The sequence below is a fragment of the Macaca mulatta genome, chromosome 8, assembly GCF_049350105.2.
Source record: "Macaca mulatta isolate MMU2019108-1 chromosome 8, T2T-MMU8v2.0, whole genome shotgun sequence".
Taxonomy (NCBI): Eukaryota; Metazoa; Chordata; class Mammalia; order Primates; family Cercopithecidae; genus Macaca; species Macaca mulatta.
The window spans coordinates 150530066-150554241 of record NC_133413.1 but is presented as its reverse complement, the minus strand read 5'-3'; the positions used below and the strand labels follow the sequence as shown (position 1 = coordinate 150554241).

General features: G+C 46.4%; 1 protein-coding gene and 1 long non-coding RNA gene across 10 annotated transcripts in view; both read left to right on the top strand.

Annotated features, from left to right (window-relative positions):
- TRAPPC9 (trafficking protein particle complex subunit 9) overlaps positions 1-24176 on the top strand; it is a 732314-nt gene that overhangs the window by 238776 nt on the left and 469362 nt on the right. For all 9 annotated transcript variants that reach the window (XM_077944070.1, XM_077944072.1, XM_077944069.1 and 6 more), the window contains one exon: positions 827-951. In XM_077944070.1, coding sequence (XP_077800196.1) covers positions 827-951 — 125 coding nt within the window. The remainder of the gene's footprint in view (positions 1-826; positions 952-24176) is intronic.
- The window catches only part of LOC144330867 (uncharacterized), a 31532-nt gene continuing 11232 nt past the window's right edge, over positions 3877-24176 (top strand). Inside the window, exons 1-2 of the long non-coding RNA XR_013397457.1 lie at positions 3877-4130; positions 11479-11578. This is a non-coding gene — a long non-coding RNA (uncharacterized LOC144330867). The remainder of the gene's footprint in view (positions 4131-11478; positions 11579-24176) is intronic.

The window sequence follows — 24176 nt, the reverse complement described above, 5'->3', positions numbered from 1 at the left end:
AGATGATTCGTGGGTTAGACTGATCAATCGATAGATAACGAGTAAGAAAAAAACCCAGGTGGCAGCGTGTGGCTCCTCGGAGGTTTAAGTAGGGTCTTGTGGCAGAGAGTGGTGGCTGCTTGAAGCTGGGTGAGGAGGTAGCGCTTAGACTAAGGTCAAGTGGCAAGAGAGAGCTGGCCGCATGAAGGGTGGGGAACTCGTTCCAGCCTGAGGAGTGGCTCAGCAGAGGCTCATGGGAGAGATGGGCTCTGCATGGTCCAAATGCAGAGGGCAGGCTGGGCCTCGGCCATCACATCCAGGTGGTAAGGAGCTGTCCTTTTTAAGGAGTGATGCACTCTCAACTTTTACTCAGCGGATATGAGTATGTGCTGACGGAGGACGCATCAGGCAGTTGTAACTGATACGAGATAGAATAGTCAGGACAGAAACTGGCGTGCTCCTTACAGTCACAGTTTCTGAACAAAATCCCCTACATAAACAAAAACAAAAACAAAAACTAAACCAGCCTGGGCGTATGGCGAAACCCCACCTCTACCAAAAATACAAAAATCAGCCAGGTGTGGTGGCGCGTGCCTGAAGTCCCAGGCACTAGGGAGGCTGAGGTGGGAGGATCACCAGAGCCCAGGAGGCAGAGGTTGCAGTGAGCAGAGATTGCACCACTGCACTCCAGCTTGTGCGACAGAGTGAGACCCGTCCCAAACAACAACAACAACAACAACAACAACAACAACAACAACAACAACAGCAGCAGCAGCAGCAACAACACAAACAACAAACCCCAAAACCAAGCTGACATGTTACTTCTGATTTTTTTCTTATTTTGTAGATGGAATCAGTGTGAGTGGCTTTCCGCTGTCCAGCCCTTTTCGGCAGGTCGTTCGGCCCCGAGTGGAGGGCAAACCTGTGAACCCACCCGAGAGCAACAAAGCAGGTGACTACAGCCACGTGAAGGTGAGTGGGCTTGGCAGGTGGCATCTGCCACGTGCCGTTCGGGCCTCTGCAAAGCCTTTTCTGAAGCACAGCTTTGAGTCCTTTTCAGAAAGGAAAGGCTGTGTGTATTTGAAAGCTGGATTCTCGGTAGTTTTTGTTCTTGGACAATGTTTTGGAAAGCAGTCACAGTGAAGCTTGAGTGCATTGTTTGGTGTTGCAAACTCTTATGTCCTTGGAACACGGAGATTCCGTGGGCTGAATTCAGGCGTGCGGTGATTAAATCAGGATCTCTCCTGCTGTTTCCCTATTCATTTGAAAAGTTTATTGATTGCATACTTATCCTCGGTTCGGATGTTTACCCTGTACATTTTTCGTAATCTTTTGGCAACCCTTCCCAGTTGTTGGTTTGGAAGCCCCAAGGAAGCCAAGACAGATACGCCGGTAACAAGTGAATGTGAGTGCAAAGCTGCGTGCTGCGGGCTTGTGGGCCAGCGTGAGCAGAGGTAGCTGCTGGCTCTATGGCGAGGCCCACACGAGTGCTCGGGTTTTTGAGTCTTCAGTACATGGGAAGCTCTGGCTGTTTGAGCCGTCCCGGGGACAGTGTGTAGAGCAGGGCCTAAGATCTGTGACTGGGCTGCAGGTGGCAACGTCACTTTCAGGCATGCATATGTTCAGGACCAGCCTTTGGGATGCTGTTTACAGTCCTCACGCCAAATTTAAGAGGGCAGGGACTGGTTAGGAACGTCAGAATCGCTTGGCGAAGATGCCTGTGAGTCAGTGATACAATGGATTTTGAGGCGTCGGGGCCGCTGTCACTCAACCAAGAGGAGGGGTGGAGGAGCATGGGTCTGATGAGGCCATGGCAAGAGGGCATAGGCCAGTTCTGGTGGATGGAGGTCATGTCAGTGGATCGAACTTTGAAGAAGCTAGTTTTGGTGGAAGAGTCCTCTCCCCTTTCGAGCTCTGCAGTGAAGAAAGGGGTTGTTGGTAGCCGGGGGGTGCCCCGTTCCTGGAGAGCTTCTGTTTGCACAGCAGCTTGGTTACTGTGTTGTTGGGCTCTTGCGTTAGCCAAGGGGACTGGTGTGGGAGAAGCTTCCCAGCAGACGCAGCAGAGGCCCCAGTGTGCAACTGCACAGCACATGCACGGAGCTACCAGGTACAGGAGGTGCTGTCGGGTGGGCTTGAGGCAGGGAGGACTGGGGAGGTGGCTTTCTCCGAGAGCCCCTCGGATTTCACATCGCCTCCGGCCTTCCTGCAGCCACATCCTCACCACCTTCTGACTGCGTGTTCAGGCCCTCCGGCATCATTATGTTTGTGCTGCAGCTCAGCCCCCCACTGTGTGGCTGTACTCTGTCTGCTGTGGAGAGCAGCAACCATTCTCTTTTCTCCATGTCTACACACATGCTCCCCTAGAGCTCTCAGAAGGGCTGCTGGAGATAGCGGTGACTTTGGAGTGGGGAGTGTTGGTGGGGGAAGGCTTATACCACACAGGGGCTCTCTGCTGCCTGCTGCTTTGCACTGAGCTGTTGTCTGATTGGGGTACAATGGATCGGTGATCAGTCGCTGGTTTGGGAGTGAGACAGTCTATGGTGGGCAAAGGCTAATCAGAGCAGCGGAGCACCTCCTGAAGCCGCCAACTTTACCTGTGCATGAGTCATGTGTTCCCCTTTCTTTGCATGTCCATAATTTTTTGTGGAAAGCTGGATCTTTTAGATAATGGATCGTAGCAAGTTCGAGGCTGAGCCCCCTGCCCTCCCCTGTCGCTGCGTGTTGCTGTTCTTCTTGTTTGTCCGTCAATTTGGAAACTTGCCTTGACTTATCTTCGTGGAGTCTGTTTTCCTCAGTGTGTGATGTCTCCGCTTTGTTGATGATTTTCTCCTTCCTATTTTTACTGCTTACCTGGATTCCCAGGGCATGCCCCAGGTGCCCCAGAGCTTTGTGGGCAGCCAGTATTTGACTAGAGGTTGTGCTGACACACTTCAGTTCAGCAGGCCTTCCACCATTCTCCGATGGATCTGCGTGTGCCTTGGGGATTGCTTTCAAACTTCACGGCTGTTTCTTTGGTCTGAATTCACAAGGCCTCACATTGAGTGAGGACCAGTGGCTCCTGGGGGCCCTCTCTGGTTTGTCCTGAGCGTGTGGGGGCTTGTGCATGTGCACAGCTGCCCAGGTTTCCAGCGTTGTGGGACCAACAGGCTCATTTGCGTCCTGCATAGTAGCAGACCCATGACATGGAGACAGCAGGGTTTGCAGCGAAGAAAGAGTTTAATGACAGCAGGAAGCCACACAAGGAGATGGGAGGAGACCCTTGAACCCATCTCCCTGAAGAATTTTGGGCTGTGGGTTATAAGGGGGTCGTGGAGGGTGAGGACCTGAAAAGCTGGGGTCATTGGTTATGGTGAGGGGGATGAAACATCAGGATGTGGAAACTGCATTCTTTGCTGAATTAAGTCTCCATGAGGTCCTCAGACACCTGGCAAAGTGGGGTCCTTCAGGCCAGCTGATGTCAGTAGTTACAGTGGTATGCAGGACCTGAAAGAATCTCTCAAAGGGAAAACGTAACGTTTTGTAATGTTCAATGGCTGTCGATGGAGCTGTTAGGGGAACTAGGGTCTTGGAGCAGGGTCTGTGTGATTCTGGGGCAATTTAGGCACCGGTAGCGCTGAGGAAGCAGGTCCGGCAGGCTGCCCTCATGATGAATGTGCTGCAGGCTTTTTTATTTTCTCTTCTCCCCTTCCTTTCTTCCCTGATTAATTTTGTAAAGTTTATGGAAACGGTGTCACTGGGGTAACTAGGGTCTTACCAAAGCCTTCTGTGCTCTTTCATGCTCTGGCTCTTCCTATTGAATTTCTGGCGGGTCTGCTGTTTTACCATCTCCCACGACTACTTTTGTGACTTTAGGCCAGCTGCAGTGTCACCTTCCCTGCCTGTTTCCTGCTAAAATCCACTGTTTTTTTTTTTTTTTTTTTTCCTTTTAATTTGAGATGGGAGTCTCGCTCTGTCACCCAGGCTGGAGTGCGGTGGCGCAATCTCGGCTCACTGCAGCCTCTGCCTCCTGGGTTCACGCCATTATCCTGCCTCAGCCTCAAGAGTAGCTAGGATTACAGGCGTGTGCTACCACACCCGGCTAATTTTTATATTTTTAGCAGAGATGGAGTTTCACCATGTTGACCAGGCTGGTCTCGAACTTTTGACCTCAAGTGATCCACCCGCCTCTGCCTCCCAAAGTGCTGGGATTGCAGATGTGAACCACCACGCCTGGCCTCCCACTGTTATTTTTGACAACAACCCTGGACCTCCGCCCTCTGATCCAAATAAAGTCAGCCTCTTCTAGCAGGTAGCAGAGCAGCAGCAGTCTTCTGCCTGTCTCTCTTGGCCAGGTGGAACTTGTGTGCCAAGGAGTTGGGGGTAGCAGGGGCAGTGGAATCAGCCCCTGGCTGAAATGCCACAGTCACCCTTCCTCTTCTCAAGATTAATGAGATTGCCATGAATAAATGCTTCGCAATTTGTTGCACGCCTTTGGTCAGTTTGAAAACCTTTAAATGCTTGTTCTTGATGACTTTGTCCGTTTGCATCTTTGCTTTTTGGGCAGAGGTTTAGCCAAGCTTCCCACTAAGCAATTCTGGAAATACCACCCCTCAGACCTATTTACCTTCTGGTTATTCTTTCAGAGTTGGGGATAGAATGAAAAGTGCTGGTTTGGAAAGATGTTCCTTTGGGCCTATTTGCATCTCAGGTGTTGATTCCTAAATGCTGGTGGAGTAGTGGAGAGGTTCGAGTGTCGTGGTGGCGTCCTGCAGCTCTGCTGGCTGTTTGCTGTGACAGCAGCTACGATTTTCTGTATAGATTATTGGCATGCTTTTGTCTGAGCGTTTGAACTCCTTCTAGACTTTCGCCATGGCTTTTTTTTTGGAGACAGAGTCTCGCTCTGTTGCCCAGGCTGGAGTGCAGTGGCATGATCTCAGCTCACTGCAGCCTCTGTCTCCCGGGTTCAAGTGATTCTCGTGCCTCAGCCTCTGCAGTAGCCGGGATTACAGGTGCACCACCATGCCCGGCTAATTTTTGTATTTTTAGTAGAGATGGGGTTTCACCATTGTTGACCAGGCTGGTCTCAAACTGCCAACCTCAAGTGACCTGCCCGCCTTGGCCTCCCAAAGTGCTGGGATTACTGGCGTGAGCCAGTGCGCCTGACTCGCCATGGCATTGAATACACTAGCTTGCTCACGAGTGTGGGCCCTTTCGCCATCTGTGTTCCTTGTTACGGTAGGGATTCACTGGCTCAGGCAGGCCCAGGGAATTTTGGGGAGCAGGGGGATGTTTACACATGTCTGTGAAGCGCTTTGACACGGCTGCAGTGGTGTATTTATTTGTGTTATGCTGTAAGTCCACATGTGGGGTTATGGAAGCTTTTGTGGGAAAAGAGCCTCACTAGTGTCCCCTTCTGGTGCTGCTCCTCGTGCCTAGATCCTGCCAGAGGCCGTCCCCTGCCACCGGCGCCCTCTCATTGCGCAGCCCATTCTCATCCTCGGACTCCAGCCCCCCACAGAGTTTACTTTCAGCCCTGTGCTGCTTCGTGTCGTCCTTCCACCTTCCTTGTGCCATTCCAGACTTCCTCCCGAGTAGGACCTCCTCAAGGCCACAGAGGATGTCCTTGTTTTGCCTGGCCACCGCTGTATCACTCCATCCGTTTTGCAGTGCACCAGATATGGCACTCTCCCTTAAGCCCCTGCGCCCCCACCCTCTGGCCTTGAGCAGAACTCCGGCATCTGGACAGCATCTGTATCCTGGCAGTGCTGACTGCAGAGCCCAGGTTCAGGCTTCCTTCCGACCCTCCCTCACTCTGCCTCTTTGCTCAGTTAAAGCACAACGTATATTGTGCTCCTGTTGTGGGTCAGTTACGGTGCTCCGGGGGGAGGGGACGCAATGATGGATTTCAGGGGCCTCCTTTTTAGGAGCCCTCGAGTTGGGGCTGTCATACAAGCCAGTAACTCAGCCTTGTCCACTGAGGACAATGTTGAGAAGCGTGCCGTGTGACGGGGAAACAAGGGTGCATCATGGCGCTCTTGACTTCATGGAACTCCTGGGCTGGTGGGCAAGATACAAGTAAATAAAACAGACAAAGTGGTTAGAATACAGGTGGTCCTCATTGCTATGGCTGCACAGAGGAAGCTGAGGAAGGCCTGTGAGAGGAAGTTGCGCTCAAATGGAGTATTGAAGGAAGACGAAACTGGGGTGAGCTAGCAGGCCAGAGTGGAGAGGGCATTCCTGAACCTGGGGCTGGCAGGTGCAGAGGCCCCTGAGGTCTGCGTGCGTACGGCATGCTGCTGCAGGCCTGCTGTCCTGAGCACAGGAGCACGGAGAGGGCTGAGAGGAGACTGAGGCCAGGCTGCCAAGGGTTTCAGAGGCATGCGAAGTTCATTAGTTCCTTCCTTCACTTTGTGATCCACTCATACTTCTTTTGTGGGCATCTCTCACATTTTAGGTACTCTGTTAGACAATAAGGGGATTTTTTCTTTTTCTCACAGGCTAGGCTCTTACAGTTTAGGGTACAATTTCAAAATCTAGGAGATACTCTTCACACTTGGTTGGGTCTTGGTGCCTGTGGCATGAATTTTGTTTTCTTCAATTGAGTGTTGCAAGGGTGAATGCACTGTTTTCCTTTGGAATCATTATAAATGTATATAGATATAGATGAATGTTTGTACATGTATTTAAACGTAATGATTAAAATATCATTACCATTTACCGAGGAACTCTTGTATATCAGGCACTTGCATCTAAATGGTCCTTTTGGATTCCCATGAGAGCTGTTTGAGTAGGTACTATTATCTAAGGAGAAAACCAAGGCTCCTTGAGGTGATGTCGCACTGTCCAAGTTACCCACTTTGGTCTCTGTCAGTTACACTGTGACACCTTCTTCTGTCACTACACCTTTTCTGAATTTTACTTGTGGACAGAGTCCCAACGCCTCTGTATCCTGCCCCCAAGGCCTTTGATGCCTTCCCTGTGGACCATCAGTTCGTCAGTTCTCTGTCTCATTGCTCCCATGCGACCCCCATCTGCACTTGGGGACCAGCCGCTTTTCTCCAGTGGCCTGGGCACCCTCCAGGGCTTTAATGTGGGAACTGAGAGTAAAAGAGCTAACATTTATGGATTGGCCTCTGTGGGGCAGGGACTGTTTGGGTGCTTGCCATTCCCGAGTTTCCTCAATCCCTGTAAATATCCTGTGAGGTGAGTGGGGAAACTGAAGTTTAGGGCAGACTTGCCCAAGTTCACCGAGTCTTTGGCTGGTGGAGTGAATCTGTGTCTTTTCCTGTTTTGTTTTTTTTTTTTTTTTTTTTTTTGGAGATGGAGTGTCGCTCTGTAGCCCAGGCTGGAGTGCAATGGCGTGATCTTAGCTCACTGCAACTTCCACCTCCCGGGTTCAACCAGTTCTCCTGCCTCAGCCTCCCAAGTAGCTGGGACTACAGGTGCCTGCCACCATGCCCAGCTACTTTTTTTTTTTTTGTATTTTGGTAGAGATGGGGTTTCACTGTGTTGCTTGGGCTGGTCCCGAGCCCCTTAGCTTAGGCAATCCACCTGCCTCAGCCTCCCAAAGTGCTGGGATTATAGGCGGAGCCACCGTGCCCAGCGCCCGCCCTCTGTGTCTCTTCTAATCTTCATTCTGTGGTCCAACCCTTAAGGCGGACAGGATCTAATGGGAAAGGTCTGTGAAGGGCATTCCAGGCAAAGGTGATGTGCCACCCATGGGAGGAGTGTGGGTGCGTCCTCGGTAAGAGGGAGCAGTTGGGTTTGCCTGAGCTCTGTCAGTGGCTAATGTGGTGAATTTCAAACCTGTGCAATCATGCGGCATTTTCTGGTTGTCGAGGTTTGTCTTCTGCGGGACGGCTGAGCCTCTCTGGGGACTGGAGCGGGAGCTGTGCAAGTGAAGTGGCTGACACTGCTGTCTGTGGGGACGTCTATTGCTGTAGGGGCATCTGGCACCATGAGCTTGTTACAGAGCCCTTCTCCCTGAAGCAGGAATGATGTGATTTAATTGGAATCGTGCTAAACCTATAAAACTATCACCGAGGAATGGTGTAGTCATGGAAACAAGTAATTCAGTGAAAGCTGCTCCTAGGGAGCACCCTGAGAAGTGGGAAAGATAACGTGTGTTTCTCAGGTTTTCCAGAAAGATGCCTTCCTCCATTTAGCTAGAGTGACTGTGTCTGTCCATGTTCACGACTGCCTTTCCTGCATGCCTTGGGAGGAATCTTCTAGGGCTGAAAATAGGGACTTTGTGAATTGGATGCGCCTTAGAAACAATATTTATGCAAGCCAGAGGAGACAGTCCAGCTTTCCTGACTCTCAGCATCCCCCTCTGTAAAACCAAATGACAATGCTTCCTTCATAGGGTTGTTGCAAGGCTTAAATGATAAAAGAGCCTGGCAGGGGAAAGAAAGAAGGCTGGACCAAGTCAGGAAATAATTCACTGGGACTTCATTCTTGTATGTAAGGAGGAAAATGAGATTTGGTCAGTGAGTCCAGGTCAGTCACAGTCCTGCTGGTTGTTAACATCAAGAGCAGCTCTGGACTAGGCAGGGGTGTAAGGGCCTCTGGAACAGGTAGGTGTCAGGTCCCCTGAGTGGCTGGGGGTCTGGTCTTTGCCCAGATCAACTGTGGACCTTTGGCCAGGTACTTAGTGCTGCCTAGTCTGGCTTCCCCCAGCTGCAAAGCCAGGCTAGTGTCTACCTTTTGAGTTGGATATGACGTGCATAAAATCATGTCATCGTGACCAGAACATGGCAGGGCCTCCATTGAGAGCCCTTCTGAGAAGGGCCCAAACTTGGTGCCCACATCACGGGCTGGGGCTGCAGAAATGCCGGCAACAGGAGGCTTTTCACTGAGTTGGACTGTGTGCCGTGCGTCACAGCACACCCCAAGTAGTGCTGTGTGTCACTGGAGGTGCCCATGGCTTTGCCTGTTGAAGGCATCCAACTTACTCACAGCCTCCAGAGCTGCATAGAGCTGTGGGAGCCAGCTGAGACTTGGAGGATAAAGCATTCCAAGTGGCTGGAACGACGGCGAACCGTCAGGAAGTCGACACCAGTGTGGACGGCTGCAGCCATTGATCATGGTGCGCTCTCTGGCTCTGAATAGATTCCATTTCCTCCGTGTGCAGTACTGCTCTGTAAACACTCCACACCTGCTTGTAGCTTGCTGGAAAGCAGTTTTGAAATTCTAACAAAACCATTTTGCCAGGAGGTGGGGCCAGGCCTCCCTTAAGCTCTGTGCACAGTTGGCTTTGGCAAGCCTATTGGTTCATGCTCCCCCTTGTCAACATCTTGTCTCTGAAAATTTGAGCAGGTAGATGTAATAGCTGTAGCTTCATTCATGGGCAGCTCCCATGGGAGCCAGGGGTTGTGCTTCAACTTTAAGAAATTAGAAAAAAAAAACGTAGATTAAACCCAAAGTCAGTAGAAAAGGAAAGATCAGAGTGGAAAACAATGAAATAGGAAACAAAAACCCAACATAGACAAAGCAACCAAAAGCTTATTCTTGAAGAAAAATTAATGAAATTCATCAGCTTCCAGCCAGATTGATCAGAGAAGACACAAATTAACAGTATTAGAAATGAGAGAGCTGGCATTACCACAGATTTTATAGATATTAAAATGATAAGAATATATTATAAAAACTTTATGCTAATAAATGTGAAAACTGAGATGATGTGACAAATTCCTTAGAAGACACAAAATACCAATGCTTACACACAGAAATAGACAACCACAATAGACATATCCACTTAGGAAACAGAATGTTTTGTTAAAACCTTCCCATATAAGCTCATGAGGGCTCAGAAAGAAAATCGAAATGGAAAATATAATAAAATAAAAAAGTCAACAAAAAAAAAGATCAGAAAGTAAAAAAAAAACCACACAACTTTTTTTTTTTTTTTTTTTTTTTTTTTTTGCTCTGTCACCAGGCTAGAGTGGTGCAGTGGCATGATCTCAGCTCACTGCTACCTCTGCCTCCTGGGTTCAAGTGATTGTCCTGTCTCAGCCTCCCGAGTAGCTGGGATTACAGGTATGCACCACAACTCCCAGCTAATTTTTGTATTTTTAGTAGCAACGGGGTTTCACCATGTTGGCCAGGGTGGTCTTGATCTTTTGACCTCATGATCCACCTGCCTCAGTCTCCCAAAGTGCTGGGATTACAGGTGTGAGCCACCATGCCCGGCCAAAAAAAAACTTTTTAAAAAGACAAAAGAAAAAAAAAAACCTTTCCCATAGAGAAAATTTTGGGTCCAGATGGCTTTACTTATACATCTTACCAAACACTTTATGGAGAAATAATATGAAATCTATGTAAATTCTTCTTTCAGGAAACCTGAAAATGAAGGAATACTTCTTAAGTCATTCTGTGAGGGCAACATTTCTCTGATACCAAAACCAGGCAAAGAGATTATGGGGGAAAAAAATCCCCAAAGAACAAAACCCCAAGCACTACAGACCAGTATCCCTCCTGACCACAGATGCAAACATTTTAAGCAAAAATTGAGCATCTACTATCTAACCCTATTAGTAAAATATTGACTGATTGGGGTTTATCTGGGGAATGCAAGGTTGGCTTAACGAGAAAACCTGCAAATGTAATTCTCCATATTAGCAAACTAAAAATGGAAAACTATGTGTGCCATCTCAAGAGACAGAAAAAGCATGTGATAAAAACCCAGCATCTATTTAGAATGAAAACTCTCAGCAAACTAGAAACAGAAGGGAGCTTCCTCTGCCTGATGAAACACATCTATCAGCCCTGGGCAGCTACCCATGTCCTTCAAGGTGAGAGGTGGCCTGTGCTCGCCTGAGGCCAGCCATCCGCACCTGCTTACTCGGCTGGACAAGGTGTGCCTTCTTGCATTCCCGGCCCTGCGCTCAGGCTCTTTGCTTGGCTGGGCCTTCTCGCTCACTTCCTTTCATTCCTGGGGTGCTCCTCCGTCCTCCTGGGTGAGCTCTGAGGTCACCTGGTCTGCTGAGCCTTCCTCCGCAAGTGGTGTACCCAGAGTCAGGCCTCTGGGTCCTGTGTCCTTGCCTGCTGTCGTTTCCCTCCTAGATGGTAGCACCTCCCACACTGTTACTGTTGTCCTTTGCTTATACTGCTGAGCTCCCTTCACTGTAAGTGCCTCATGGCCATGGGCCTGTGACGCGTGCCTTCTGTAAACATTTCTTGACCTGGATATTCCAGACAGTGAGGCCAGACAACCCCTCTCCACAGGGTTGCCTGGAGATTCTCTTCATTAGTGAGGCAAAGCAAGACAGTAAGGTATGTTTTATCTCATTCGATCAGAATAAAGCTTACCTTTGGGTTTTCTGGGATCTCAACAACATTCAGATACATCGTGTAAAATATGTTACTTTAGCTTTTAAAATAAAGAATTGTGGGATGTTTATAAAGTTTCTATATACTTTTATATGTTTTTCTTAAGAGACAGAGTTGTACTCTGTTGCTTAGGCTAGAATGCAGTGGTGTGATCACAGCACACTGTAGCCTTGACCTCCTGGGCTCAAGTGATTCTCCTGCCTCAGCGGCTGAAGTAGCTGGGACTACAGGTGCGTATTACCACAACTGGCTAAGTTTTGTATTTTTTGCAGAGATGGGATTTCAACATGTTGCCTAGGCTGGTCTTGAACACCTGAGCTCAAGTGATTAGCCTGCCTCGGCCTCCTAAAGTGCTGGAATTATAGGCATGTGCCACCATGCCTGGCCTTCCAGCTAATTTTAAAAATATATATTTTAAAATTTTTAATTTGTTGTAGAGATGTGATCTGGCTTTGTTGACCAGGTTAGTCTTGAACTTCTGACCTCAAGTGAACCTCCTGCCTTGGTCTCCCAAAGCACTAGGACTGCAGGTGTGAGCCATCACACCCAGCTAGCTTTTATATTTTAATAATTACAGTTGCAAATTGACCAAAAGAATCTGTAAAGACAACGTAGAGCAAATATATTTAAGTTTAAAAAAAAAACCCTATGATATATAACAAATAGCATTGTTTCTTAATCAAGCTGTGTTACAAATTTAAAAATGGTTTCCACGAGCCCTTTGGGGCCTGGGGGCAGCACAATGGATGTTCCCATGAGCGGTGAGGAAAACATGTATTATGCCCGTTATTCCTGGAACACTTACAGCAGCCTGATGTGTGTGAGGCAGTGTGGCCACAGGCTTGCATAAGACATGCTTCTACCCTTGGAGATCTTGCAGTAGAGCCGGAGGAGAGAACATCCACAGAAGCAGTGGCGCCCAGCGCTGCTCTTGCCGTAGAGGTGTGCTGTTGGGACTGTGGCCTTCCTTGGGGACAGGCAGTGTCTTCGTCATCTGTTTGTTCCCAAGACATCCATGTAATCGTTGGTTTGCTGGGTGGGAAAGGGGGTGGGGGCAAAGGGAAGCCAGGAGAGAAAGGGCTTAGGCCAGGGAGGGAGACGCAGCTAGCGGGGGAGTGGGGTGACATGGAAGAGAGAAGGCTTCCCGGAGAACCGGACGAGATTATTCAGGCAGACGGGGGGATGGGGAAGTCAGGAGAGAGTGGAGGAACCCCCCACCTCCCTCCAACAGCAGCAGCAGCCACAGTGTCCTTCCAGCATTTTCCGACGCTCACTTGGTGCTGGGCCCTGCGCCTGGGGCTTCCCCTGCATTAACGGTGTGCCCTCACCACGGACCTGTGAGGCGGGGGTCACTCCCAGCATTCCTGTTTTCTAGATGAAGACAGCGTCATGGCCTGCTGGGTGCATCGCCCTGAATCACCTCAGTAATTCAGCGGCGGAGGCAGGCTTGGCACCGGGCCGGCCGATGGCAGAATTCACAGTTCCGGCCCCTCCACTAGGCTGGCACGCCCAGGCATGGCAGGCAGCCGAACAGGCCGAGGCCAGAAGAAGAGCGAGACAGAGGCTCGGGATGTGATGCCGGGGAGATTTAGCACGGTGACAGTGTTTACAGATTACTTCCCTCATGACTACAACTTCACATCATTCAAGTGGAAATGACTGAACAGCTTAGCAAGATGAAGTTAGCCCAAGGTCAAGCAGTTACTAAGTAGAAGTTAAAATTCACATCAGGATAGGTCTGAATCCAAAGTTCACGCCATTTCCATGATATCATGCTGCCCCTTTATGTATAATTTCTAAGTTTCCCAACTTATTATGGGATACAAAACATTCTCTCTCAATTCAAACCATATTTATAGAGCAGTCGAGTATAAACCCTTTAGCCTATCTGACCTTCAGTTTCCAATCTGTGAAATGCAGATAATAATACTTTCTCTCGGGCTATTGTGAGGAGTTAAGTGTCTGCTATTAGCCTTGGTAGATAAGAAAAGCTTACAAAATGGCAAATCCAATTCAGTTCCAAATTATTTCTAATCTGTCCCAGTAATAGTTACAGAGACAGGGAATTTCTTTCTACAAAGTTTAAGCATAAAAGCTTCAAAGGAATCCTTTAATCTGCTCAACAATTTCAAAACTGAATAAGAAATGTAGAAGTGAGAGATGTGGAGAGAGTCTGCTGCGCGTGGAATTCTAACACAGATGTTAAGGACAGAGAGGGGTGGATGGCCTGTTCCTTGAGTTCCTGTGACACCTTAGAACCTTTGCCTTCCATGATGATCACTGGCTCCCAGAACTCCCGTGACATTTCATGTAATCCGTTCCTTCAGCAAACATCCAGTGAGCGCCCAGAGCACACCCAGTTCTCAATGCTGGGGGCGTAACAGTGAACAAGGCGAAGTTGCCAAGCTGACATCCGGCAGAAGAGACAAGCAGCAAACAAATACCGTGTGGACAAACAAGGAAAGACGTGGGAGTGACTCCTGCTCGCCCACAAAGGCCTCACCACAGAGATGCCATGAAAAGGCGGAGTGCGTCCGTGAGGCCCCTTCTCGGCCTCCGTCAGTGACAGTTTGCTGTGCTGAACAACAAACGCTATCTGAACAACATCAGCACCAACTGCCAGAGTTTTAAATGATGGTCTCCCCTTGGCATACATGGGGGATTGGTTCCAGGATCTCCCACACACCCAAATCCACACATCCTCTAGTCCTGCACTTGGCCCTGCAGAACCCCCGAATATGAAAAGTTGGCCTCGAAAATATGTGGGTTTCACATCCCACCAATACTGTGTTTTTGTTCCACCTTTGGTTGAAAAAAAATCTGCTTCTAAGTAGACCTGCGCAGTTCAGACCCATGTTGTTCAAGGGCCGATGGCATGTACGTGCAGTTTCCCCAGTAGACTGTGTGTGCCTGAATCAGAGTGGGATACCACAGGAACCTATGCATTTCCAGTGCCTGCTATAGGGGCTGACATGGAGCAGGCTGTCATTAGATGTTGGGCGAGCGAACCAGAAAGCAAATGAAATGACTTCTAAAGAATTGCTCTGCTCTTCAGTGTGTCTTTCTGTTGATCACAGGCTGCTACATTTGATCATGCCAGCGCCTTAAGGCAGTGGCACCTACATTAGGCTGAATCAGCATCACCTGGAAGGTTGGTTACGCCGCAGCTTGCTGGACCCCATTTTCAGAGGGCTTGGGAGTTTGCATGTAGAATAAGCCCCCAGGTGCTGCCGCTGCTTCTGATGTGGAGACCATGCTTTGAGGATCGCCGCCTTAAGAGATGAAATATTTTTCAAGTTGTTTTGACATTTTTTGTTGTCTTTAGGACTAGACCACAAGCATCCTTATGAACACTTCTGGTGTGTCTCATGGAAATGGTACATGGTAAGTTCTCTCTAAGTAGCTTAGTTTGGGATGTCTCGGCGACTGATAATACCTGAATTCCTGAGAAGGAATTTTAATAAACATTTGAGATGAATCTTTTTTTTTTTTTTTTTGAGACGGAGTCTTGCTCTGTCGCCCAGGCTGGAGTGCAATGGCGCGATCTCAGCACACTGCAACCTCTGCCTTCCGGGTTCAAGTGATTCTTCTGCCTCAGCCTCCCAAGTAGCTGGGACTACATGCGTGTGCAACCATGCTCGGCTAATTTTGTATTTTTAGTAGAGACGGGGTTTCTCCATGTTGGCCAGGCTGGTCTCAAACTCTTGACCTCACGTGATCCTCCTGCCTCGGCCTCCCAAAGTGCTGGGATTAAAGCATGAGCCACTGCGCCCAGCCTGAGATTAAATTTTAATGTAAGCATCTAATTAATCTAGGCATTGACATGCTTATTTGGGGGAGGTCTAGAAACACTTGTCTGGCAAATGTATACAGCCACCAGCCCTGCTTCAGCATTCTCCCAGGTTATGATTCATGGCAGCAAAACACCAGGATTCTCAAAAATCCTCAAATCTTTGCAGGATGCTGTCATTGAGAAGCACCAGGTAGTTCATCTGCAGCGTCCACAGGGACTCTGGGGAATCTTTGCAGTGCTAGGTGAGACTCATGAGCTATTCTCTTAAGACCAGCCACCACCAGTGCGTTCAGCATGATCCATGTAAAGACAGTAGGAAAAAACCAGACAGTGGAAGGAAATGTGTGCTTTTATTGCATTTCTTGCCAAACAGGAAAATTGAGTTAGATTTGCTATTCAGAATGACTGACAGAAAGCAAATATGTTTGCTTTGGGTAAGGACATTAGGTGACATTATTAGTTTCTAAAAAATCCAAAGCAGTTGAAATAGAGACATCATCAAACAAAGAATTCTGTCCCTCACCCCTAGAAATATCTCCACTACTGAAACGGGCAGAATGAAGGAGGGAAAACCCCACATGTATTTGGCTTCAAACAGATCTGTAATGAACCTCAGCTTTTTCCCTGCTTTGTTAGAGTGGACGGGTTACTTCAGGCCATCTTTGAAATGGAGACCATCCTTAGTATGTCAACAGCAGTTCTTATGGTGAAGCACGTTGCACAGAACCCAACTGCAGGGAATGCTCTGCTTCCTGGGGGCTGAAGAGACACACGGCTCCTGCATGCCTTCTCCAGGTGCAGTCTCATCATCACTGGGCGGAGTCGTTGGCACTATCCTTGTCTGTCATCCCACTAGACTTCAAGCTCCATGAAGGCAGAAATGCTTTGCTTTCATCTTTCCCCATGCATGGCACATGATGGGTGCTCGACAGATGCTTGTTCCCACCAAAAGGGTCACAGATGGCTTGGGAAGGAGGCAGGCAAAAAGGCGCAGGGAGTGGTGGAAAGGCATTCTAAGCCAAAGGAACAGCCTCAGCAAAAACAAGGAGAAATGGGCTTTTTAAATATATATGTGTGTGTGTGTGTGTGTGTGTGTGTGTGTATGTATGTGTGTATATGTGTGTGTGTATATATGTGTGTATATGTGTGTGTGTGTGTATATATATGTATGTATGTATATATGTATTTGGGGCAATATTGTTGAAGTAGGGCCATAAAAGATGAGGTTAGAACATATAAGGTGAGACCACAAATGAAGACTCCTGAATGCCACTTTAAAGATCCAGACTCCATGATGCAGACCATGGAGCCACCTTAAGACCGTAAGGAAATAGTAATACTGTGACTCACCCCTAGCCAGAATTTATTAGTTTGGTAAATCAAAACTTGAATATCCTAGTTTTTTTTCTTGTTCTGCCAAGGAAGACAGCATACAGAGAATTTTCTGACATTCATTTCAAGGCATAAGATATACTATGATAAAGTAAATTATTGCTTTATAAATAATAGCCCCTAAGGAAAATTTTAAGATAAGAAAGAAAAGAAAGAAAGCAAATGTAAGACTACATGCAGAAAAAGAATTAGATATTGTTTAGGCTTTGGCTGACTTTATAAAGCAGTTCTGTAACATAGAAGATAATTGTTTTGTCTTTCTGAACTTTATAGTCCTAGTTTACTGATAATTTTTTTTTAAAATTAGGAAAGGACATCAAATTTTCCTGAATGCTTATTATGTATCTTTTGAGATGATCATGTTTTTCCTTTCTTTCTTTGTTAATATGGTGACTTACATGGATTGGTTTTAGAATGTTAAACCAACCTTGCATTCTGGGGATAAACCTTATCTGGTCATGATGTAACATCCTTTTCAGCCTCAAAACAAATGACACACTTAGGAATAAATCTGACAAAATGTGTGAAGGATCTGTTCAGTGAGTCATAGGGAAGATGGTGAGGGTTGGAAATAAGACTGAGGACGAGGGGGTGGACCAGAGTGGCCACTTGTCAGAGACGTCTCCTAGGTAATGTCGGTAATGCTCTATGGGAATCAGCATCTGGAGAGTGAGGTGAAAGGACAAGAATGGTCGCATGGTTGGGCAGATGGTGACTCTGGTAGCTGAGATGGAGACTGTAGGAGGGGCGGTGAGCTGGAGCCCAGATTCAGATTAGGTTGCCCAGGCCTGCCTGAACCAGCTGTCTGGGTGGCAGCTGAGCTACATTTAACATAGCTTCTGGGTGGGGATTCCTCCTGCTCATCTGTATTCTCATTAATCCATTTGAGTTGTTCTCTTTGATTTTTAAAATAGTTCATGTAGTGCATTCATGATTTAAAATCTCTTATTTTCAAGTAGGCTGTGAAGTGGCAGTCTTCTGAGAATTCTGTTTATTTAAGTTAAATTTCTTAATCTTAACGATTTCCTCTGGATCAGAGCACTTGAACATTAATTCTGTGTTAATGAGATTTACATAACACTCTCTTTGTAAATGATGCTTTTAGTGATGAATGTTTCCAATCTTTCTACATATTGTAGTTTGGGTTCTTGTTCTTACAAAGCAAAAAATAAATGAACACATTTACTGTAGACTTCAGGAAATGGTTTCATGTATCATGCAGCATAAACTTTTGATAACTTTTGCTTTGTTGAATGACTTATCCATACTTTTGGTAATCTTTGTATCTTCTGAATACCAGTGATATCTTATTTAACTCCTAGTGACACTAAGAATTTTCTAGGCAGCATAAGTTTGACATTAGAATCATTGTAAAGGAGATGTCAATATTGCTACTTAATGTGATCATTCTGTATCTACTTTGAGTATTCCTACACATACTTTCTTCCTTCTTTTTCTTTCTGTTTGTCTGTTTTTAAACTGACATCTCCGTAGATAATTTTTAAATTTATTGAGCAAGCTCCCCCAGTGTAACCTTCTGGCATCTGGCCGACATCCTCAGCATTTTGATGAAATTCCGTTCACTGGAATTGTCTGTTAAGATTTCCTCTCAATAAAGTCCAGTGATCTTTTTCTCACTGCCCTTGTTCATCATCTCTATTAGTCTGTTTTCATTGCTATAAAGCAATACCTGAGACTGGGTAATTTATAAAGAAAAGAGGTTTAACTGGCTCATGGTTCTGCAGGCTGCAAGGAAGCATGGTGCCAGCATCTGCTTCTGGTGAGGACCTCAGGAGGCTTCCTATCATGTTGGAAGGCAAAGGGGGAGCTGCTGTGTCACAGGGCAAGAGCAGGAGCAAGTGAGTGATGGCAGGCTCTTTTATTTTTATTATTATTTTTTCATTATACTTTAAGTTCTAGGGTACATGTGTACAACGTGCAGGTTTGTTACATATGTATACATGTGCCATGTTGGTGTGCTGCACCTGTTAACTTGTCGTTTACATTAGGTATATCTCCTAATGCTATCCCTCCCCCTTGCCCCCACCCAACGACAGGCCCCGGTGTGTGATGTTTCCCTTCCTGTGTCCATGTGTTCTCATTGTTCAATTCCCACCTATGAGTGAGAACATGCGGTGTTTGGTTTTCTGTCCTTGCGATAGTTTGTTCAGAATGATGGTTTCCAGCTATATCCATGTCCCTACAAAGGACATGAACTCATCCTTTTTTATGGCTGCATAGTATTCCATGGTATATATGTGCCACATTTTCTTAATCCAGTCTGTCATTGATGGACATTTGGGTTGGTTCCAAGTCTTTGCTATTGTGAATAGGATGGTAGGCTCTTTTAAACGACCAGCTCTTATGTGGACTCACAGAACGAGAACTCACTCATTACTGTGTGGAGAGCACCAAAACATAAGGGATCTATTCCCATGACCCAAACGCCTTCCACCAGACCCACCTCCAACACTGGAGGTCACATCTCCACATGAGATTTGGAGGAGACCAAACATCCAAACCATGTCATTGTCCATCTTTCACCAAGTTTGACAGCACTGGCCACTGTAATCTCCTTTATGTGCCCTGTCCTCCTCCAGTTTGTGTGTGTGGAGGGCTTCTGGGTTTTCTTGATGTTCTTAATCTTTGCAGCTTAATACTTGGCCTCATATGTGATCCTTCCACCACTCCTGGTACCCAGCCAGTGGGGAAGTCCTGCACACTCTTCCTTATAAAGGACTCTTAGATGATTGTGATGTTCCATGGCCACATACAGCCACTGCCTTGGCTGAGTCCTTCTCACTTCCAGCAGAATTCCTTTGATCTTTTCTAGCCGGTCTCCTCTGTCTCTTCTGCGAAATTTACCTTGCGCTTGTCTATTAGCTCAGCCTTCCCACAAGCACTGATTTTCACTCCTTCCTTCCTGCTAGGAAACTTGCCGTTCATCAAGTGAAGCTCCGAAGTCCTCACTCGCATTTTGAATGACAAGCCCTCACACAGGTGGAAGCTTTCAGCACTGCCACTGTCCTGGCCTCACTGGGCAACACTGTGAGGCTGTTAGGACACTGGGACTTTTCGGACAAACAACACATGGTTGATAATTACAGAAGCACTATCAGCACAGACTAGCGCAGGAATACCGTTGAGACAAAAATGAAAGGAGAGAAATTTCATTTTCCTCCTGCCCAGAGATCACGACCATGAAGCCAGAGTGTGTATCACTCAGGATCATTTAATGAATTGCCTATATGAATACCTGTGGATGTGTTTTCCCTATAATTCAAAATTAGATCACTGTAAATACTATTTTGTATCTTGCTTTGTTCAATTAGTGCTATTCCATTTTCTATTTCAGTAATTTTTTATTGCTTCTACTCTGCAGATGATTTTAAATTTTTTCCCATTTGATCCCCAGATTTTATTATAACAAATTAGCCACACCAGTACACAATCCAGGACCACTCAATGCATCACATTTTGCTTTTAAGTTTGTTTTCAGCTAGCACCACTTTTTTCTTTTGGACGCTTGTTGAAGAGACCAGATCAGTTGTCCTGTAGAATGTCTTACCTTTTGGATTTATCTAGTTGTTTTATTGGATCTGTTTCTCCATCCCCTGATTTCCCTTAACCTAGAATTTGTATGCGAAAGCTCGACGATTCAGACGAAACCTCTTTGCCTAGAATACTTCATAGGTGAAGCTGGTACTTCAGGTTGCGTTACCTTCGACCACTAGTGAGGTTAGAATTGACCCCTGGATAGGGCAATGAGGGTCTGAGCCCATTGTGTCTTTCCCCTTGCAACCAGAGAATATTCTAGGTGTCAATACTTTGGCAGTAGTACAAATACGTCAGTCAGGCATCCAATGTTTAAAATCAATGGATAATCTTTGCCTGGTTTAATAATGTCATTCAAGTTCTGTGAAAGGATTTTCTCTGTTATTTTTTTTACTTTTATAAAGTGACCTTTTCTTGTAAATTTTAGAACTTTTAGCTCAACCACTGGGGCGATTTAATTACCCAGGAATAGAGTGCCTAGTAGAAAAACAGAAACAGGATGTTGCTTTTTTTTCCCTTTTACTGTCTAATTTGAAAGTAAGGGATTGTTTAAGAGCTTCTGCAGAAGTTGAGAAGTTGGGGTTTTATTTCCCTTTTCTGTTTTTGAGGATCATTGTGGACAATCTTTGAAAGACTTGTTGGCTTTTTTTTTTTTTTTAATTACAAAAGATGAGCTTTTATCTCACCAAACGGCCGTAATGTGTTGATATCTCCATTTGGAATGGGGAAACTGAGGCTTAGAGCAGATACTTTATAAACTAATGTGGCTAATAAATGATATTGTTGTGGTGCAAACTCAGGTGTGCCTGACTCCAAAATCTTTCCCGCGGTGCTGGAATCTTCCACATTCTTTCCTCAGAGCCCTCCCTGACCTGCCATAGCTCTGATGGTTTGTCACGGCCAGCTGAGCCTTCTTACTCCCTCCCGCCCGACACGGCACTGCTGCTGTGTGCTGTGTGCTGTGCCAAGCTTGGCCATCATCCTGTCCCCCAGCCTCTCCCTGTCCCTGGCTGCTCCCCTTTTCCCATTCTTCCCTTCATAAGCTCTAGGATGAGAATATTGACTTAGTGTTTGAGTGGGAGTCAGATGTATTACATAAAAATGTCCCCAGCATCAAAATGACTCAGAGTATGACTGTATTTTTAAATTAAATATCAAGACCTATCATCCGACAAAACATATGAATGACAATGAGATATAATATTTGAAATTAGATTTGTTCAGGGGAATCAAAGATATTTTGTAACAGTATACACAGTAGGCATTGAGTAAGTAAATGAGAACTCTATGAGCTGTTTTCTGGAAAAGTTTAAAATAAAATTTGTCAAATATCAAATGATTGTTAAGAAAACTCAGTGGAAGCAGCATCCTTGGAAGAATCCAAGAACAGTTTTGTTTGTTTGTTTTTTGCATCAAGGCAGATCAGCAGGTGAACAGTGTTTGGGAAATACAGGACAGGAGACCTTCTCTCAAGAAACTGCATAAACAGCTGTAATTAATTCCATTGTGGAAATTGCATTCTGGTTTCCAATCTATACTTCAGCTTAGAGGAAGCAAACTGGCTGGACGGGCTGGGAAATTCAGCCTGCAGGTTTCTGTTTTCTCTTTCAGAATATTTTGCTTTAGGATGTCTTAGACAGGCACGTGCTTCCCAACCGGTCACAGTCCTGCCTCTGCCTGGGTTGACCGCTTGCCTACTTCACATTCTTCTTGCCCCTCTGGACTCTGAAAGGCCTGGGTCTGTGAGCCCTGCATCTAGCATTAGAACAGCACAGTGGTGACATGCTATTGGAACACAGGAAGAATATTACATCTATTTTCATCTCATCCTTTTGAAAAGTACCTTTTGATTTCAGAATGGTTTTAGATTTACAGAAAATCTGCGAAGATGGAACAGAGAGTTCCCATATATCCTTCATATCAGTTTTCTCCATTGTCAGCGTTGTACATTACTAGGGTACATTTGCCACACAATAAGAAACCAGCATGGGTGCATCACTGTGCATTAAACTGTATCCTTGATTCAGATTTTACTCATGTATCTGCTCCTCTCCTTTTCTGTCCCAGGTCCCATTCACTTGATGGACCTTGATGACATTTATCCTCTGGGTCTTCTTAGTGTCTTCTGGTTTATGATGGCTCATCTGTCCTTGTTTTTCATGACCTTGAGAGTACTGAGGAGTGCTGGTCAGATATTTTGCAGATTGTGCCTCATTTTGGGTTTCTCTGATATTTTCCTTATAATGAGAAGGAGTTGACGTGCCCTTCTCATGACGCCACTGCAGGGGTGCCCATCTGAGTCATTGGTGATCAAGTTGTTGGCCTTGATCGCCTGGCCAGGGTCGTGTTTGCCAGGTTTCTCCATTGGAAAGTGACTCTTTTTGGTCTACTTTCTATATTCTCTTCCTGGGAAGTAAATCACTAAGTGGAGCCCACACTCTAGGGCTGGAGGCAGGGGCTGGGAGGATGGGAACTGAGCTCCCCCTTCTGGTGGGGGTGCATCTACAGACATTATTTGGAATTCTTTACGGAGGATTTGTCCTGGTTGGCCTTGCTTCTAGGCCCCTTCAGTGGATAGGGCTAGGAAACCCATGCAGCTACACATCTCTGTAATTATTTCTGTATTTATCCATCTGGTTAAACATGAGTGTAACTAAGTCCAGTCCCACAGGGCTCATTCTAGCTTTCCTGTCTGGTTTATCTGTGCCTTCCCTCTCCGGCTGTGAGAAACTAGGTCCCACCAGCTACTCTTTGTTGACTTGACTCCAGTGTGCATGTAAAGCACTTTCAGGGTTGCTCCTCTGCACCCTGTGAGAAGCAACTTTACCAACTAGAGTACACGGTTTCCATGCCATTCCTTTTTTAAAAAACATTTTATTTAAAAATTATTTTTAATTTTTGTGGGTATGTAGTATGCAGTTCCTTTTATCTTTAGCCCTACGGTTTTCAGTCAAAACATTGTCTTCCAAAGTTACCGTCTCATCTGTTTTAATACTTATTTTTGCATTCATTTAAAAATGTACTAATGTATACTTTAAATAAATGTGCATATTGGGGATGTATTCTCAAAAGTGTTTTTTTTTAAGCTCATAGGAGTGTGCAGTAAAGCAATTGAAGATCTGTGGATATAGATCGTGGTGCTGGTGATGCAAAGATATTTACCTTTGACTTTGGGATACTTAGTGATTTACTGAGTTGAGTAGATATTTATTGAGAAAGCAGCATGATGCAGTGGAAGGAAGAAAGGCTCTGGGGGCGTAGATGGCCCTAGGTTCACATTCCAGTTTGGTCACCTACTAACTGCGTGACATCAGGCAGGTTACTTAACCTGTCTGCGTAATTATTTCCCCCAGTGACGTTGGTTAATACGCATTTCACAGGATCCCTGTGTAGGTCAGAAGGTCTAGGCCTGGATCTGTGTCTTTACATGTATCCGGATACCTGGGATAGTCCGCATTCTTGCTACTCACAGTGTGGTTTACCAGCTAAGAACATCAGCATCCCCCTGGGAGACCTGTCAGAAATACAGACCCTCAGGCCCCTCCCAGACCTCCTGAGTTTGGAATCTACATTCCACAGACCCCCAGGTGACTCGAATGCATGTTCACGTGTGAGAAGCCCTGCTTTGTACTGTGCTTTGAGAAGCTGTGAGGCACACAGCTCCCCAGCTCCACTCGTTCTTCTCGCTCTCTGAAATCTCCTGGGGATCCAGACCTCAACTGCACTGCTGTCTTCCCCCAGGAGTCCCGCACTCGCCCCTTGCCCTGTGCTGGGTGTTGCCGCGTTCAGCCTGCTGTGCTGGCGTCATCTGTCTCCCTCTTTCCGTCTCACTGTGGTGTCCTTCGTTGCAAGCACAGTATCTGGCACGTTGAATGTGCTAATAAATATTTGCTGAATACAAGAACGTCCTTGGTGCTAGGCCAACTTCTGAGACTACCAGAGGAGAGACATGGTTCCTGCCATTCAGGAAATCTCAGCCCAGAGAGGAGGTGGACTTGGAGTGGACATTGATACCATAGGATTGTAAGCACCCAAGGGGTTCACCTTGCCTGCTGCCTAGACAGAGCCGATTCATCAAGACAGGGGAATTGCAATAGAGAAAGAGTAATTCATGCAGAGCCAACTGTGCGGGAGACCAGAGTTTTAT